Source organism: Puntigrus tetrazona, chromosome 25 (genome assembly GCF_018831695.1).
Source record: "Puntigrus tetrazona isolate hp1 chromosome 25, ASM1883169v1, whole genome shotgun sequence".
In the NCBI taxonomy this organism is placed as follows: Eukaryota; Metazoa; Chordata; class Actinopteri; order Cypriniformes; family Cyprinidae; genus Puntigrus; species Puntigrus tetrazona.
The window spans coordinates 8,217,772-8,237,079 of NC_056723.1; the positions used below are offsets into that span (position 1 = coordinate 8,217,772).

The following is a 19,308-nucleotide window of genomic DNA, read 5'->3' on the forward strand; positions in this document are numbered from 1 at the left end:
TAGGGTCCTTTTGTAATTTGATTTATCCTATGATAAATCTACTAATGATTTAAGTAATTCATACCGGCTGTGGGCAACAGCTCAACCGATTCCTTGAAAAGATCCGACTCGGAAGAATGATCCGTTCACGGATCCGTCATAGCTTGTTCTGACGTAGATGTTTGCGGTCATTGGCGCCAGTGGCGCGTGGAGGGGTTTGAAATCACATAAGGTCTGTCAGAGTCTGTTATTTAATTTTCAATTGTCGTTTTATTTGAAACTGTAGATCATCGCTATCACTTTAAGTCTACAAATAGTTACTTTATTTTTATGTTATATTTGAGTCGCTCAATAACTAGTTGTGAAACATAGAGACCAAATAGACGTACTAAAATAAAGGAAACAGGAGACGGATACTTCTTTCATGGTAAGTTTATTCACCTTAGCATACAGTATGTCCTCTCCTTTAACTTCATTCATGCTCTCAATGACAAATAATTTGAGTTCAACAGAAATCCAAAGAATATCCACAGAGTTGCCAAGCCCTAGTGAATTCATCTCCTCAAAATCAGCTGTGACAATCTCTAGTTTAGTTCTCCTTATTTGGCGGACATTCTGGAAGGAAGTACAGTTGAACAGAAAAAGTTCAACCTCTGCTTTAATTTTGAAATGTGTCATTTTCCATCTGGTCTGTGTCTGATTATCAACACTGTTATCAAAGTGATTCTTTACCAGGTTATAACATGCTGGAAAGATTCCCATTGTTGTTTTCACTGTTAACATTGCCAATGAAAGGGAACAATAACATAGGACCAATAGCACCACACTCTTTAAAGCAGATTTATTGAACAGAGGTTGTGCAACAGACATAACTGAGGTACATGATATGGTTATAGTGGAGGGAGGAGGGCTCTTCGCAATGTTGTTGCTTATTTGATATTTACAGGTTTATTTCCACAGATATGGACCATGTACATAAGACAAAGTCAAACGTTCACCTCCTCCGTCTACTATTTCTGAAGTCCAGGTGTAAGCCTCGTAAGCTTGCTATTCATCTATTTTGGAAATTGAATTCCATTAATTTACTACATCGGACACAGCAGAAATATCATAACCTCTTATTTGTGCTGCCCTTTCCAGGTTCCCGAAAAAACTGTTGTGAGTTGTGCGAGGTAATGGAAAAGTCTTTTATGTCCAGTAAACCTGAGGTATAGAGATACCACACTTACAGAATGTGACAGAGAAAGAAGAGGAGGAAAAAAGATTAAAAGGTAAAGAAACATGCCTTAATAAGAGCACACTGTACAAAGAGCATTTCCAGTCAAATACTCAATTCATGTTCTTCTTTTACCCTCTACTTCTGTATTCTCAAAGTATTCTGTAAGCAGTAAAATAATTATAATACAATTGTTTATAAAATAGCAGCACACTGATGTGACATCACAACTATGTAAAGTTATTTTTGTGTATAAGATGAAACAAAAAAAAAAATCATAGCTTTTTAGCAGCGAAAAAAACAATAATAACTCAACAATATTGACACTTGATTGATGTCTTCACACTCTTTCCATCTCTCATCACTTTGGAATACAGTATCATACCCCTTAAGGAACGTAACTTCGGTCCATATTCAAACTCGATTCACTTAGCCACCCACACAATCTATTAACAGTACTGTAATTCATTTTCAGAACAGAGCTAGAAAAATAATAAAGACAGGCTAACTTAATACAACAAGATTGACCAGGGGTTTTGGTGCGAGGATGGAGGAAATGTGACTTCTGAAACTCAAGCATCACTAAGAACTGTTTCTGGAACAAGGAAATGCAGGAGTACTTGAAAACATCTCCTTTACCCAGAGAACGACATGCACACAAACACACGCATACATAGACGGACACAAACCTAAGCTCGACTGCCCCTTTTCAAGGTAAGCTATGAGAATTCAGCATATGAAAGCCGTTTTGTGCTGCTGATGCACCCTGTTTTTAGCCACTGTGTAATAACTTGTGGAAGTTTTCAAACCCCATGCCAACCTTGAACAACTTTTGGAAGCAGCATATTTTGGATGGCTGGGTAGTGGATCTTATGCTTAAGCTCAGCAAAACAGGGTGAAAGTCTACATTAGACTCAAGGCACTACATAACATTTTTTCTGCAATGTTGCAGTTGCACAAATCTTTTCAAATTGAAAACTGCCCTTGGAGCGTGCAAATCGTCAAACATTTTTTCTTCCATATTAATCGGTTTTCTGTTGTTTGTTTTTTGGTCTTTTTGATTATTTAATTTTTTTTTTATTATTTTTTAAATTTACGTTAATATTATTATTTCGTTGTTGTTGTCATGGTTTTCAATGATTTATCGCTATAATGAACTGAACATGCCATGAACTATGGGAAACCAGCCCCAAAAAAAAAAAAAAAGAAAAAGGAAAAAAAAAAGACCGTAAAATCAACCATTTGTAATCCATGGCAAACATGCTCTCTGAATTGAATTCCCCCAATTATGCGCTAGCGGTATCAATGGAACTGGTTTAGATACTGGTCTGTAATTCAAATATGAGACATAAAAACTAAAGGACAAACAAATAAACAGACAAATAGATTAAAGATCTTAAATATCAGGTGATATATGGAAACCATAGCTGTTGTTTCTCCTTTGGCCTCCTTTCCTGCTTCTAACACCATATAAGCATCCTCATCTCAGCAGCATGCTTCACACCTCAAACCAACCAAGTTTCATCGTCATCATCCTCGATCATTCTTGCCTACACATTCCTTTACTGCTAACAACATTAGCACACATTTGTTTGCAAACACCTCATTTTTCGAGTCCCTGATGGGACCAACCATAAATCAGCCTAAGGCTCCTTCAACATGCTCAAAACAAAATACGTAATAACGTAATAAACTGTCTGTATACAATACATCTGTAATATTTAGTTGGAGGTTGCCATGAAGGACAACCTTACCCACATATTTTAAAAACAGCTCTTCTTGCCTTTAGAAGATACAAGGGAACATAGTCATCTCTGTCCGCTCCCTGTTCTTGCCTCCTCTTGTTCTGTGCACTGGGTTGGGCTCAGCCCTCAAGCAGTTTCCAGGCCAGTAAAAAAGCATTTTATATAAGGCACTGATACAGGAGGCCCTCCAGACCTTGTGGAATCACTATTCCCTGTCCAGTCCTTTGACCATGTGCCCACCACTGAACCAGTCTCTATAACCAAACACTTGCAGATAGATGATTAAACAAAGCCCACATGACTCACAAGAGTGCTTGATATAGAGTAACTTGTACACGCTTGCACATGAGCCAACATACACCACACATAAATGCATGCACACAAGCAGCTTGACAAAAGCTTATTTGAAGTGTCTGTAACTTTAGCATCAAGAGACAATAACTTGCTTGTTACCAGAAATAATTATAATAATCATAATACAATAATAATAGTCTATTCTCAAGATATAAGCCCCTGTTGCCCTAGCAAAAGAGCACTGCATTCTTAGCATAAGACTTGTGTCTCACCACTCCTTTTAAAATCCCTCTTTCTGGTCATAATGCACAGCCAAGTGAATGGGTCCATTCATACACATGGCACCTCATTGTGTGTTCAAGTTCAGGCATTCCAACATGAACCAAAAAATAAAAAAAAAATCACAACAAAACAGGAAAAAAACATAGCCCCACTTTTTGTACCCTTTCAAGCCAGTCTGATACAGTAGACTCTATTTTGAAAAGCCCTTTACACTAACACTTTTGCATTAAATATCATATTATTGTTTACACAATCAAAAGAGTTTGCAAAATACTACACGCTTCCCTTCTAAGAGTCTGAGGCACCGTAGAGCTTTTTGCATCAGTATCAAATCATTTTAAAAATATCTATTTTTGTATCTAAAATAGCTTTGATTTTTTTTTGATTTTTTTATTTATGGGAGCAATTTTTACTGGAAAATGAAGATAAAACTCTACAAAGACTAGCAAGCACTTTTTGTTGGGGTTGTTTGTTTTTTTGTCATTTTTGGTTTTTGTTGTTTTTTTCTTTTTTTCTTGAAGACTGATCACAGCGTTCCTGCAGCAAGCTCACAAGTTGATGTCTCGTACATCGGTTGGGGTGCTGGACTGGTCTTGGTCATCAAGTGCTTTGCTGCGCGGGCCACCCTGTTCCTGCTGCTGCTGTTTCTGCTGCTGTCGGCGGCCCTCCCTCAGGTTATTCATCAGCACTCTTTCAATCTGCTCCTGGCATGCCTTTAACAGATCCTGCAATGCATAAGACACAAGGCATTATACCAGGGGTCACCAAGTCTGGTCCTGGACGGCCAGTGTCCTGCAGAGTTTTGCTCCAACCCTAATCAAACACACCTGAAGCATCAAGCTCTTACTAGGTATACTTAAAACTTCCAGGCAGGTGTGTCGAGCAAGTTGGAGACCCTGCAGAACTCTGCAGACCCTCCAGGATCAAGCTTGATGACCTCTGCATTATACAAACTGGCCACTTAAATAGCTATGTCTATACTTATCACTTCAGAATCACTTCAGCAAATGCACACTGACAAATGTGTGTGTGTGTGTGTGTGTGTGTATATATATATATATATATATATATATATATATATATATATATATATATACACACACCCCCCCCAAGCATGCACAGAGTTGCACTACAAACAGTTAAAAAAACAATAGCTCTACCACTGTAGTTTGCTATGTTAATTGCATCCATATCCTGTGGATAAAACAAGGCAGTGTTTCGTTAAGGTTTTCATACCCTTTCACAACAGCATGTAATGACCTAAGGGGATCTCACTTGAGCCCACCAAAGTGTTCTGCTCTGTAGAGCTAAGAACAAAAAAATTGTGACATTTGAAATTTGAATTAATATATATAGATGACCAATGCAACCCTGTGGGTGTTACTTGACATATTTAAAATGTCTTTTACACTGTCACCAAAATGAGCAATAATGCCCTCTAGTGAAACTAAATGGTTGCACAGTGATCAAAGCTCTCTGTCTTGTTTAGTGGGTATGTCTGAGGCACACCAGGCGTCTGTGGGAAGTTTGCTGTGAATGGCCCATGGGGAGGGCCCATGGAGAATGTGTTGCTTGTGGAGAGGCTGCATTCCTTTGACATTTACTGCTAATTAAAAGCTGATGGGCCAAAGTCTGAACTTATATTATGCATGGCTCCTGGGCCATATGCCTATAGAAGCAGTATATTACACAAGAAAAGAAAAAAAAAAATCAGGTGCTTGGAGTGACTGACAGAAAGCACTGAATCTTTTTTTGAGGAGGAAATTAGTATCACTCAGAGATTGCTTTCTAGCATGTCATCGTGGATAACAACAGGCACCAACCTTCTAGAAAATTAACTAAAGCATAAAACATGTAAAGGAACTGCCTGTGTCTTACCACAAGAATGCCAGGCCTGACTTCCTAAAAGACATTTCCCTGTGCGCTACTCTTTATAGCTGCGCAACCAAACTCATGCCAAGCCCCAAAGGCTTCATTCAGGCAACTCTAATAGCTTCAGTGTGTGACTACTGGTAAAATCAGGACTTGCTCTAGAAAAGCTTCTCAATTATTAGATTCAGAGAAGGGTGGTACTTGGTGAGCTTCAAGATAGAGTGGGTGGTCCTTGCCTAATCCAACTCCGCCCTGATTAAGAACACTCTCTATCCCTCTGGAAAATGACTACGTTTGCTCCAAGTTATTGACAATTTATCGAAATGCAGCTCTACTGCAAAACCAGCAGACTGTCATTCAGTGTGTGCCATCTTGGACAAACAAAGATTAAAGAAGAGACTTAAAGTAGCCACAGAAAACAACGTCTGTTTTTTATTGGGAAGTGAAAGCAAGGATTGCCGGGTTCAGAGCAAGGCCATCACAGCATTGAGAAATGAAAGGGATTAAGATGTCCCAGAGGCCTAATGCAAGAGGCCAGGGGGCCTAACACATGATCCTGTGTACCAAAAAAGCCTTGAAGTTCTTCTCTAAATAATTTGCAAATTTTCAGTTACAAATAACATTTTGGTTGTCCTCATGACATTATGACTTTAGGCAAAGGAGCATTCCCAGCATGCCAGACCCAAAGTTACTAACATTTCACCTACTTTTAGAAACTGAGGTATGTAAAAGAGTTTTCACTGTGCATTTTCTCTTCTCGATTAGTTTCTCCATATGCAGAGCTTTAGCTTGTAAAGCTCTATTATAAATATTCTAGAGGTGCACAAGGACACAGTTTCATGGTTCTTGAACCCCTTCTTTAACCAAGTAAAAAGTCTTTGAAAACAGAAAACGACAGCCCAATGAGCATCATTTAATGTATTCTCTGTAGCTACAGTAACAAACTTTACTGTAAACACTCAGTACCAGGTGAATATGTATTGACTTTTGCTTTTTTCTTAGAGAGACCTTAGAGTATTTGTGAAAATTTCAAGCCAATTTTTCAGCCTTCCTGGTTTGGCATGTATGTGTGTACCTTACTGCTGCACAGAATATGCTTCACCAGGTGTGTCTTGGGCTACGCACACATTCCAAGGGCGAATGGAAGAGGCTGGCTGCCGCTATCATATGTCTACTGGAAACTACAGGCACTGGACACCACAAATGTCAGCAAGGTTCCTGGTGGGTAGGCTGGCAGCATCGTTTGGCATTAAGCTGACTTTCCTTCATACTCTGCCTGACCGCTCACCTCCCAACCTCTGCCTCAATCTGGAAGGTCCTCATACACTAAGGTAAAGTTAAGTACACAACATTTTGTTTATTGAAGACTAGGTTTTTCTGCATTACTCCTGTTATAGATATCTCTCTGTTTTCATACTCACCTACATGTTGCTCCAAACCTATATAACTTTCTTTTGTGGAACACAATAAAAGATAGTTTTAAGAATGTTAGTAATTAAGTAAATTTGACTTCCATGGTATGGTATGGACACTGAGACTTTTCTCAGATTTTCTTCTTTAATGTTCCGTGGTAAAATGATAGTCATACAAGTTTGAATTGACATCAAGGTGAGTAAAGGAACATGCTGTGTGAACCTTTCTTGTATGTTTTCTTTAAGGTATAGCTCAGGGTGAGCAGGGTAATGTGCATACACCATATCTGCATGTTTTCAAAGGTATGGCTTGTTGGCATCCTGCAAAGTGACGAGTTGTTCATGGATAAGGCAGTTCATTCCTTCTGCCCTGGACCTCACACTCCTCAGACACTGAGCACCTTTACTGCCATGGAGGACTATTTGTTTTTCCTCTGCTATGGTGTACGACTTCACACACCACATGCTGGGGCAGCAGGCATTCTACCAGCAGCAATGCACTCTAGGGTATCTTGGAGAGGGTTGACCTCTTCAGGTCAAAACAGGAATTAAATGTCTTTCCTGGGTTCTTCTCTTAGCCTTGATTTTCTATTCGTGTTTAATTTATTTCTCCTCTAAATATAAACTAAAGGACCTAAACAAAGTTGAATGATCAGGAGTTAGTTGCTTGCACGACACTGTGTATTTGTATGCAAGTCATATGCATAAAGCCATAGTATCCCTGACACATTCCCCTAGCCCTGCAGATTCTTTCCTTACAGTCTCTCAGTCAGGGTCAATCCCATTTCACTTCCAGTAATTCAGTGGCTGAATGTGAAATTGAATTGGAGCTGGACCCAAGCCCATTGAGTAAATAGGGGAAATGCACAACCTCCTCTCACAGTCCTACAGGCACAGCAACACTCGCCCCACATATTACCAATAGTATTGCTGTCCCATCATATCACCAAAAAAAACTGAAGAATTTTCCTATCATGGTCCCCATACTTTGTACCTTGTATGATAATGATTATATATTTTTACTAAAATGTCAGCGCACCAATACTCACAACTTCTGTGTTTGTGATCTTGGCGAGTAACTCTGTTAGGTTGTCTCCCCACAGTGAGCGGTTAGTGCTGTTAAGCTGCAGGCCACAGATAGCTGCTGCCACGCTTCCCGTTGCAATCATGGATGGAGGGTGCATGGCGAAGTTGAAATCTGAGGAAAGAGCAAACCAAGCATTAAGATCTGTCTTGCTCCGAGTTCATAAAAATGCACTTTATCAGACTTTTCTACAGTATTTTGGATAGTTATATCAAATATTATGAAATTAATACTAAATCGGAAATACTAATAAATAAAGCCCTTTCCATTAGGTCTGTGCACAGTCCTTTGCTAATGACTGCAGCCCAGGATAATGAGGGTTCACTTGGCTTGAAAAGAATCTGAAAAGCACCCCCACCCCCATCCCTCTCCTCCAGTCACCCTTTGCAGATCGGCCCCTTTTCTTCCAGCTCCTAAGTAAATCGTGTGCTCCCTGAAAAAAAGCCCTATAGCCTTCGGAAAGGATGGAATAAAGAGCCACAGTCCCCCTGCCAGTGCTCACTGCTGTAGGTCCTTTTTCCACGTGTGGTCACAGGCGTACATCTCAAAGACCAATAACCTTGTTAGCTTTCTCACTGTCATTCATAATGCAAATAAGACAGCTTGTGAACGGGCCTGAAGCCCAAAAAGACGACTGACTGTGAGAGGGGGAGAAAGAAAGAGGAAAAGAGAAAGAAACGAACAGCTTAGGCTGTCTGCCCCCTGCCTCATTGATTTCTGTCTTTCTTCTTTTTCTACAGCTCCCCCTCTCCCTTTTTCAGACTGTTTTTCAACACTTTTTTTTTTCAGACACACTCCCCTAAGGTTGAATGGCACACATGCTCTAGCTTTGTTGTTACAACAGCTCTGGATTTGTATCAGAGTTGCTGCTATCTTTTAGCATATTAATTGAGTGTGGCCAATGATGGACCTGGGTCTAGTGAGCAAGAGAGTGTGGCTTCATTGTCTGAAACCATCACCTCATCTCATCCAATTGAGAGATGCAACATCAAGCCCTCTCTGTGGATTCCAATTCAACTCGACAGCCAGCACAAAAGATGGGTGTTGGGGGAGGGTGTTGTTGAGTTTTAGACAGCAGGGGCGGCTGAGGGGGGCACTAAGCATCATTCTTTAGTCAGTGTCCAGTCCTTCGTAAGGTTTTGGCAGAAGAAAAGACCCTCCTACCCACCTCATTCCCCCCATGCCATTCCTCTGATGCAGGGCCACCTCTGGGCTTATGGTCCCACACTCCCTGGCAGTCTTTGCATTACCATATTGCCATATTCAATTGCAAAGCAAACTGCGTGTGATGGCTCTAAGGGTGATTTTTCTTCTCTTTTCTTTTTAGGAAAAAAAATCAAAGCTGTGGGGCCTTTGATAACTGACGAGCATGCCTTCATAGCCGTCTCAAGAATCAAAGCCAGACATTTTCTCATTTTGCAGCTCAGTGTTGACAAATACATGAACTTATTATACACTCTTCCCTTTGTAGTTGATTCCGAGCCAGAGAAAATTTTTATTAAAAGAAGTTCTAGTCAAGCAGAAGAAGACAAAACCAACCACATTGCAACTCTTTGGGCATTTTGCAGCAGAGAGAAAAAAGCATACAGTGGAAATTGGGTTGCCACACAGCTTGCATGCACTGAGTGGATTGCAATCTGATTTTTCACACTCTAGACAAGAAAAGTTTGTCGATGGAACAAGAGTATGCGCGTGCTAGCATCAGAGCTGGACGCTCTGGTTTGTGAGAGTGGTAAGGGAAGAATGGCTGTATTCTACACGCCTTCATTGATATTCATGCAGAGGATAAACAGTGTATGTAGCTGAGTGGGGACGCCTGTGATGGAAGGCTCCTAGTACGCGGCGGCTGGCTGGCCTGGTATACCAGCCTCTCACCCCCTTCAATGGACCATTCTCCTGCCCTCGCCACACTGCATCCCCAGACCTGTGCCAACACAGCAAGCTTGGTGGGTGCAATGTGCTGTATATGCATTTAACTTGTAAATTAATTAAGCGTCCGGAAAGTTGAGGAACAGCCAAAAAAGCTGATGATTTGAGAGGCAATAAATCAAGTGCCAGACGCTTATGCAGGTTTGTGTTAACAAAGTCTTGTTTCAAGCAGCCATGTTCAATCTGACTGATAAAGATCACACATAAACATGAATTTGGCTCAGTCAAAATGGAAAGGTAGGCAGGGCATGTAGGTCAAGATCTTAGGGTTTTAACGTTAACAGGGAAAACCTTTTAAAACAGATATTTAACTAAATGCTAGTTGTTAAACCTACAACATAGAATGTAAAAGGATTTTTAATAACTCCTGGTTATGTGTCTAATCGTGTATTAAACAATTCTCATTAAAATAATTGGATTTCTGGGACATTTATGTATAGCATTACTTGATAGAATTGTATTACATTAACTGCCTATTGTCATTTTTTGAAAAGGGTCCAATCTGCCACAAATCTTTAACTAGTAATTTTATCATCAAAAGCAGCATGCTTGTTTGCCCTGTCAAACCATAGTAAAAACAGATGAATTAAAAACAGGAACCCTCTTTGACTGTTAAAATCCTGTAACAACTTGTTTCAGTCTTGCTCCAGTGCAGAGTAACAACAACAGCAGTCAGGCCGGTGTGGGAGGAAACAGAGCCTCTTGAATGAGAAATGATATGAATTGGTAAATTTAAGCCCTGCTGAACTCTCCACCAGTCACTAGTTATTTCTCAGATAAGTAACCATCTGAAGAGTGGCAAGATTATTGAATATGTTTCTCAGGTGTGTTTTGTCTACAACCATCTTCGATGGAAAAGTAAAGGGAGTGCTGGGTGTTAAACTGTAAGAATGGGGTATAATCACATTTAATGAGCTTGTTCCTGTGCAGGCCTACAGACTGCCCTCCAGAGAAACATTTTATCGTGTGCTTCTTCTGCACTGACCCTTACATGCCTCTGCATATGAAATGGAGGGTTGTTCCTTTTGTCTCCTTTCTTGCGGTCTCTAGCAGAGCCTTCCAGTCATTTGCATATCTCTGAAAGGCCCCTCCATATTATTAATTAATACTGAACTGTGGTCTACTCTGCCTGACCAAATCTCGCTGAGTACTCTGAACGGAACTGTTTTATCAAAAGAGAAGAACCATTAAAAATTAGCTGTCGTCTTTCCACACTCTTCTCTTCCTTTCTCATTTAGATACAGAGGCCTTGATTTATGGATGTCTCAGAAAAGAAGAGGATGCGGAATTCTCTGCAAATAAAGCAAACTGTACAGAAGAAAGAAAAGCAGCAGTCAAGGCATCCGCTCAGCAATTAATTTGGATACACCTTGAATCCCTGTTGTTAAACTGGTAACTAGATTGTGTATATAACAACAGTGGAATTTTACCAAAAGACCAAGCATCATCCCAGTTTGATCAGTGCCTTATCCAGTTTTCATGAATCCTGTTTATGTCAGGGCAGTTGCACAAACCAACAGGAGAATCAAAAACGCCTGTCAGCTCCTCCTACTAATCCCTCTCCCCTCATATCCCACTTTCTCAAAGTCAGAGTCACTCCTGAGGTTCCTGGAGAGCTGAGCAACCCCAGGGAGAAAGAGAAAAGCCAGAGGGAACAAGGGTGGTGCACTGGATCCCATTACCGCCTATGGTGATGTTGGGTGCAGGCTTGGCTGGGAGAACCAGCCCCACAAAGGCTCTTGATTATGGGAAAGTCATCATGCCCTGGAGCATCTGGGAGGCGTGAGAAGAGGGGATAAGATATGAAAACATGACATGCTTCACTATTTGGCTCGGCTAGAACAATACACTCCTCACGTTTTCTCACCCTCCTCTCATCTCAATGTTTGATCTCCTAAAGGTGGTCCACCTCTAAGAGCAGGAATGGTCTAACCACTGGCTCACCAACAGCACACAAGAATGTCCTTAACTATACAACTGCCCTTTGAAGTGTCACTGCATTCAGGCCTAGCCACTGATACGCCCGCCAAACATACCAGGCAAGCACATAAGGCTTCCAGAGAAATTCTCTCCATTACACATCGCTATTTCAGTCCACATAGTTTCTCATGAATGTAATGAGATGGCATCTGATAATTTGCCTGCAACGAGAACCTGAATAAAGTTGCTATTGATACTAAACCCACAGAAGTCGGCTTTAATTTCAGGTTTTGCAAAGAAAAAACATAGATGTTTTGCAACACATCACTTATTGAAGTGATGATGCAAGACATTAACACCAACGTGACAGTGGATCTTTATCACTTATACTTAAAACATGAATGGAAGACAAATATGAGTTGCCAAACACTATCTTTCTTTTTTATTTTTTTGTTTGTTTTTCAATTTATAGACTACTTCTCAAAGTTATTGTACAAATGCATGTGAGAGAACAGCAGGATAGGTTCTGTGCAGTACTACACATATTAGCAGTTAAACATTCATTGCAGGCAATTATTTATTTAAATCTGTTATATCTATTGAATACGCTACCTGTTGCACAAAGGGCGATGAAAGTCTGTACGTGTTTACGGATCAGGTCCAGCTTATCCTCAGGCAGCGGAAGTTTCCTCATAATGTGCTCAATAAAGTCATTGGGTGTGACAGCAGCCAGATTCCACTTCAATTTGCCCAGGACAACCAGCTCCCATTCCTTTAAAAGAAGGTTTGAGGAAACAAGCAAAATAATTACAAATTCAAACCTAAATCATTTATGTGATTGGAATCAACTAGCAGTACCTGAGGTATTCAGATCTTAAGGTTCATTTAACTGGAATGACAAATTGCATCTTCTCAAGTGGCTTCATGTCTGTATATGTTTTTCTTCACTACACTGTTAAGACACTGGATGCTGGGGCGAATGTTCTTTATCAACCTTTTGGATAAAAGGTCTAAAAAAAATTATGCACTGGAGATAGGTACTAAATGGGTTCAAACACTGCTGTTACTCATCTGAATGTTTATGTTAAACATTTAAGACAGTTATGATTGCACAAAATCTAGCATCTGCAAATCTCCTCCAGGACATAGTTTGGTCTTAGCTATGCAAAGATACAAGCTGAAATCCTAAAAGCTACAAGGCTGAATGCAGGAACACTTGAATTGAAAAATGGATCACTCAGATTGCCCAGTCACTTCACAGAGACTGTCCAGCATCGGGTACTTTCCTCCTTAGCAAAGAAGTGTAATTGTGAGTATGTTTTATAGCAATCTGTCAAGACAAAAGAGGTCTGAATACACATAGTTAAATGTTGGACCTGTCATTAGCCCATTTGCAACCACAAACAGATTAATTTTACAGCTTATTAATTGTATATAAAAGACTAATTAGTTTGAGCTGTAACCTCAATGGAATAAACAAAGCTCAATAATAAGCATGTATGTGACTGTACAACACTGCTGATGACACTATTTCGTCTTTTGGGGGCACTCTTGATTCATAACATGAACTTGCTTTGACCTAACTCACAGTGACAAATGTAAATGTAAGATGCTAAGTCATTTGCCTTCAGTCAACAAGAAGACAGCATCCTTGAAATAACCACTCCCCCTTCCTGTTTGAAGTAGGGTGAGTAACGGGGAGCAAGTGACTAACTGGGGAAAAATTGCACTCGTTGGGACAGTCTTTATGACTGAGCGACTCGCTCAGATGGAGGTGGTTCCACAAGTAAACCACATGCACTTTAGTCATGAGATGGCCTAATGTGGTTGCCATTGCCTTCAAAACTGCTCTAAAGCACCCACCAAAGATTAAGTTAAATGTATAACGCTGCAACAATTAAAGTGAGAACAGAATACAATGGCAGCCATCCGCTGATGCATGATTTCTCCACTTCCTCTTTGCTGGATTTCATTGGTGAGTCACGCATCCAAAAGTACAAACAGTTACACGTTCTTGTCAGTTTTTTTTCTCAGGGGAAGCTCCTTATGTGAACATGAAGCCTGATGACATGTTGGAGCCACATTCACTCAATAAAAACCATGGACTCCTGGTACACCAAGAGAAGTATGATGGAATGTAAACTATGAGCAGAAACATTCTCAAAAAGAAAACCAATTACATGTTAATGTGAAAAGAAGACTTTGCCTTCTAACTGATCTGTGAAGTTTGGGCAGTAAAAAGTAGTATGTATTATCAGTTTGGCGTTTGTTGCTTTGTGCTTAAAAAGATACATCAACTCAAAATTTACTCACCCTAATTTTTTAAAATGAATACAACACATCCATGGGGTCCAATCATTGTTGTTTTGGACTCCACTGACTTTGATTGTATGGACAAACATTCTTAAAATATCTTCTGAATAAGAAAGAAAGTCAATCAGGTTTGGAATAAAATGCGGTTGAGAAGTTCATTTTTGGTTGAACTGTCCTAATCAACTGAAGAAACAATTTTGCCAACTACTGAAGGTTCAACACTACATTAAGTTATTGTGTACCTGTACTATCCAGCTCAATCTTAGGTCATACTCTAAGCAGATTGTCGAACCATTATGAAAACATAAATGACCACAAATACCAGTTTTAAGTAACTTAAGGGCTCATGTTTTTCTGTCAACTATCAACTTAGCAGTTCAGTGTCACCTCACAAGTGCCTTGAGGCCAGCTCTAAAACTCAACTCAATGGCACTCTTGCAACACAGTCACGATGCAGGAGCCCACTTCCTTCTAAGCCCTCCAGCTGTACCTCCAGGCTGCCTCTGCAGTTTCATTTACAAGAACTTCTTGCCAGATAACGAGGACAAAAATGAAGATGTGGCTATGACAGCTGATCGTCTGCTTCCTGCATTTGTTGGACTTCTCAGACCAGCGGAAGCTCCAACAACAACACAAATATAACAAAAAACAAGGTTACCCACAGCCACAATTTGCTGAGGACCCAGAAATAAAATAGTTTTTATCTTTGGCTTGAGCTACTACAGAACTGTCCATTTCCACCAGAAAGACACTGATGAGCAAGTAGTGTCAGGAGCTGAAGAAAAGTGTAGGCATAACATTTAAAAAAAAATGTATACCACACTGTACTGTATTTCCCCTTGACAAAATGAATGAGTAATGAAAAAATTACCAGTATATTTTGTGTCGTCAGAATTACTATTAAGACATGATATAGTTAGCAATTAGAAAAAAATACAAATAATAATGATTATGTATATATATATATATATATATATATATATATATATATATATATATATATATATATAGTAGTGGTTATCAACTTTTTCTTTTTCAGTTGACAGTTTTAAAAATCAAGACTATCCATATTCATCCAAATTGTACAGGTGGTACAAAACTTCAGCCCTGTGGGATGCATAGTTGTCACTAGATGGCGTAATAGCTCTGTCATGCATGGACTCTAATACCCTTGAGTAGATATTTGAATGTTTGTGGAGATCATCCATCAGTCGGTATATGGAATATTTAGTCAAACAGAACCTAGTCTTTGCTGTCGACTACTTTTAATTCTTATGGCACTGATTTGTAAACATACACACTATGAAAAATTCCAGCACAAATTAAAGTATACAAGTAACTGCATAACCTGAAACTTTATTTTAAGTGGGATGACTAGCCTACCGGACGATTTAGTGCACCCATAACAGCAGTAGGCTATATACTGTAATGTAAACAAACAAACACTTATTGTGAATAAGGTATGTTGGCACTTGAGTCACTTGAGATAAGTTAGTAAGTTTCCAAAGAGTTTATTTGGTGCTTACCAGCAGTTCCTGCGGTCTGATTGAGTTATCAGTGTAGATGCACAGCTTCTCTGCAGTTAATGGACGCGTCTCTTTCAATTTAGACGAAAGAAACATGCACACTGCGCCGAGCAACTGCAAGTTACATTTTCTTGTTGGTACCACCGCTAAAAATCGGTCCAAGTAGTTCATAGCCAGTGGAAAAACTTCTTCCTCGCATTTCTGTTCCTCGCAGACCTGGAAAGGGCAGGGCATAACTTAATAAGTTCAGAGGAAAAGATGCACGTGGCGCAACAAAATTAGTCTAATTTATAAGACTCGCGATGACTAAATATATGCATCAAATAATTACGACGATTAAACGAAATACGTAGAATTGTCCATCACTTGCATAGATAACAGGTTGTAAATCGTCACGGTAACATTAGAGATTGATTCCAAAAAAGTGCAATTTCTGTCTTGTCGTTGTTATAAATGTATCAAATTAATGGATGAAAAGGGTACTCTTAACATCTTTGTCAATAGACTCACATTCCTTTGGTTCATTCAGTAAGAAATGAATTCAAGTCACAATCGCCCGAGCCAAAAAACACCCATGCAACACAGTACGGGATCTGTTTTTTTAATTCGTCATATTTTCATAAAATATTTAAAAATATAAATAAATTGTCTAGGTCTACTATTCATACCTCTAAATATTCACCAACGCTTTTCACATCATTCCCGACAATTGACAAGCAATCGAATCGACGTTTTATATGATTAAAACACGATTTTCTAAAAGAAGTAGCATGCGGTCTTAGAAGAGTGCGTCACCATCGGACCGAAATATTTTTTTCAAAAATTTATATAAATTCTCCTGCTTGATTCACCTGACAATTTAAGACATGAAAATAAAGCTCAGGTCCTCCCCTAACGTTTCCAACATTCAGAGATTAGAAATATAAAAGATTCTGACAAAAACCGAACTTAATTCCAAGGCTATAGACTTCGATCAGCATGGGTTGAGAAGCAGTGCGGGCCCTCGCCCCTTCCGCAACCATATATTTCAAAAAATTGTACAAAATTATAGAAACGTAATTCCAAATATTTTCAACCACGAATATGTACCTTAAACGCTCATTTATCAAGTCGTGCACATGTAAAGAGTTGTTACGATCAATTTGTTGCGATAAAGTTGTTGTGAAAGAAAAACCAACATGGCGATGGTTAGATGTAGCACAGCGGCAAGCAATGAAGTGCATACGTGTGCATGGAAATATTTATCCAAAAAATCAATAAATAACATTAAGCACGATTCTGTCCTCTGTGTTAACGGAACCGAAAACGTTAAGAAATCGGCGCTTATGATCGCTGACATATGTCGATATCCTCCATCCCCCTGCAAATCTAATCGTGAACTTGGTCCAAAATCAGCGCTCATGATTGCAATAAAATAAATAGCCCGACAAATTCGGATCTGCCTTTTCGGAAATATTGAAGAAGCTCTTTTACTTGCATTCCACGGTGCTTACATGACAGAATAAAGGAGAAAACTCTTTGCTAGTCGTTTTGAAGATACGGTGTAAGCACGGAAATGGTCGGATAAGTACAAACCTCCAACATCCAAGTTGCCACCATCCTCCGCATAAAGGGCTGAATATCTTTCTGAACGCATTTAAAATATGAACACTGGGGAAGAAACCTCTCTTCGATGGTCAACAAGCTTTGTAGTACCCTGTCATCATATAGAAGATTCGGGTCAGGACGGGCTCTTACAATGGTGTCCATCTCGAGACAAAGCAGTTCCATGATTGTTACAGTCCTTTTCGATCTCAAATAAGCCTACAAACAGTCAAACACAATGGTTGCGAAATGTCAAAAAGAGCAGAAAGGGCTTCTCGGGCAGATAAAACCAGTCTACAAGGCTGTCCAGGTTAGTCCTGATCGTTTTGCAAACTTTTCCCCACTAGTCTCTTTCTCTGCTCTGCTCCTCTCGCTGCAACATTTGAGGTCTGCAGATGTAAGGCTGTGTGACGCAAGCCTCATCTTATTATTGGCCAGACGCAACACGCTCGCTCTTCTTTTCCAGCCCTCTTGCTCTTGCTTATCAATAGCCCCCGCAAGATGGTCAAGAAGTGCAATATTGGCTGATATATTTATGGATCATGCAAGATGTTCATCTTTAGTCAAATCGCCCATTAATGCGCAGATTAATGACGCTGGCTTTACATAAGCAGAAACACAAACACAGTGCGCACAACGCAACACTCAACTTATATATAGCAGTCTTTCTCAAAGTGCCCTAAAAAGTGGTTTGGGGTTGATGTGATATTATTTCGTATCAAATGATATGCATATAACATGCGCATCCTAGCTGAGCAGTACAGTTGTGCCAAGCAAACATTAGACTTTCTTTTTTTTTTTTTTTTTTTACTTTGAGGACACTAAAACGCCACATCGTCATCACAAAGTCGAAATAGAGCTATCTTTCATGAAGCTGCAACGCCTGTGGTCAACGAGATAGCTTTCTAGGAAATGCAGCGAAAGCATGAAGCAACGCTCACTCGTCAGAGATAGCAGCTGAATGATAGTTATTCTCCTGAGCTGCCCCCAGTGTATTATATAAAGCATCATACTGTCTCTATTTAGGGACAAAAAGCCAAGCCTCAAAAAGGAGATGTGAGCTTTCCAAAAATGTGATCTGCTGTGCAGGTGACGGATTTCAACATGCAAGCTTAGTCGGAAATTCACTTAAGAAGCAAACGAGTGGCACTTCTACGCGCCGTGTAACAGGGAAATCAGAATAAAATAGAGTTATGGTGTCTTCAAAGACCTTCTAGAGAACACGGCGAGTTATTGATCACGGCGCATCTCGAGGTTCTCCAGCCTCTAACAGTGATTCTGGAGAACTCAACAGACCGCAGCTATGTACTTTTGCAACAGTTGTTTCGTTAACACTTGTGATATGAATGTAATAGGAAATGTCTCTTTAAAACTTTTTTTCTCGCTGTAGATTGTTTCCTCCCCTTTTGTCAATCTGCATAGCCAATAGTTCTTCAGCGCGCGTCTGAGGCATTCGGATTGTTACTGGGCAGACTTTGTCTGTGAAAGTTCAGCTTCTGAAGTGCCAGGAAGAACCTAATTATTCTGCCGATCACCTGATGAACGTTTCTTCTTCTCAGAGTCTGCCGCGTGCAGATGTCATAAACAAATTCATACAAGTGTACAAAGAGCGACAGCAAACTCCGCAGCCCTCAGAGTGATGCTTTGAGAAACTCCAAGACGTCTTCATTATAAAGACCGTATCCTATAAAGATAAAGTGATACAGATGACACACTGATTACAATTCATGCTTAAAGGGCAAAACGATGTGATATAAATACGTTGTAATATTTTCAAAGTTAGTCTGCTTATTTTTTTTACTATCTTTTACTTAGCCCTCGTGAATTTAAATGAACAGAGCGTGCAAAATAACTGCTTTCAGCGACAGCATGGGATTTAGGGATAATTAAGCAATTGCAATTATTCAAATTCCGAAACAGCTATTCATTTCATTTCCTTGTTAAAGCATGCGCGTTATTTAAACTGCACTTTTACCCACATGCAGCCGACACGTACATTTTGGCAATGCAGAGGGCATCACGAGTGGGTTTTAGACATCCAAACGCCGCATTAATGGCTTCAAACAATGGACACTACGAGTCACAATAACATAGAGGATGCATCCTTTTTCTTTTTAACAATAGTATAAATCTGTCGCATTGAAAGCCTCAG

At 39.8% G+C, this 19,308-nt stretch overlaps 1 protein-coding gene and 1 long non-coding RNA gene across 2 annotated transcripts; one reads left to right on the forward strand and one right to left on the reverse strand.

Annotated features, from left to right (window-relative positions):
• The first annotated feature begins 35 nt into the window (after window positions 1–35).
• On the forward strand, window positions 36–1,417 carry LOC122331222. Its single transcript, XR_006248143.1, has 2 exons — window positions 36–1,017; window positions 1,120–1,417. It is a non-coding gene; the product is annotated as an uncharacterized LOC122331222 (long non-coding RNA).
• Window positions 396–17,560, reverse strand: ccnd2a (cyclin D2, a). The gene is made up of 5 exons (XM_043228755.1): window positions 17,148–17,560; window positions 15,573–15,788; window positions 12,346–12,505; window positions 7,850–7,998; window positions 396–4,241 (listed from the first exon to the last, which is right to left on the reverse strand). Exons 1-5 carry the CDS (start codon window positions 17,340–17,342, stop codon window positions 4,065–4,067), a joined length of 897 nt encoding a protein of 298 aa, XP_043084690.1. The 5' UTR covers window positions 17,343–17,560; the 3' UTR covers window positions 396–4,064.
• Window positions 17,561–19,308: the final 1,748 nt, after the last annotated feature.

What these genes read in the sequence shown, in the direction of transcription:
- ccnd2a (XM_043228755.1), bottom strand. Translation starts at nt 17,342, where the DNA reads ATGGAACTGCTTTGTCTCGAGATGGACACCATTGTAAGAGCCCGTCCT. An exon ending in TGGCAACTTGGATGTTGGAG is followed by an intron (nt 15,789 to 17,147) that starts GTTTGTACTTAT and finishes TGCCCTTTCCAG; the next exon opens with GTCTGCGAGGAACAGAAATG. An exon ending in CATCGCCCTTTGTGCAACAG is followed by an intron (nt 7,999 to 12,345) that starts GTAGCGTATTCA and finishes CTCTTTCCTCAG; the next exon opens with ATTTCAACTTCGCCATGCAC.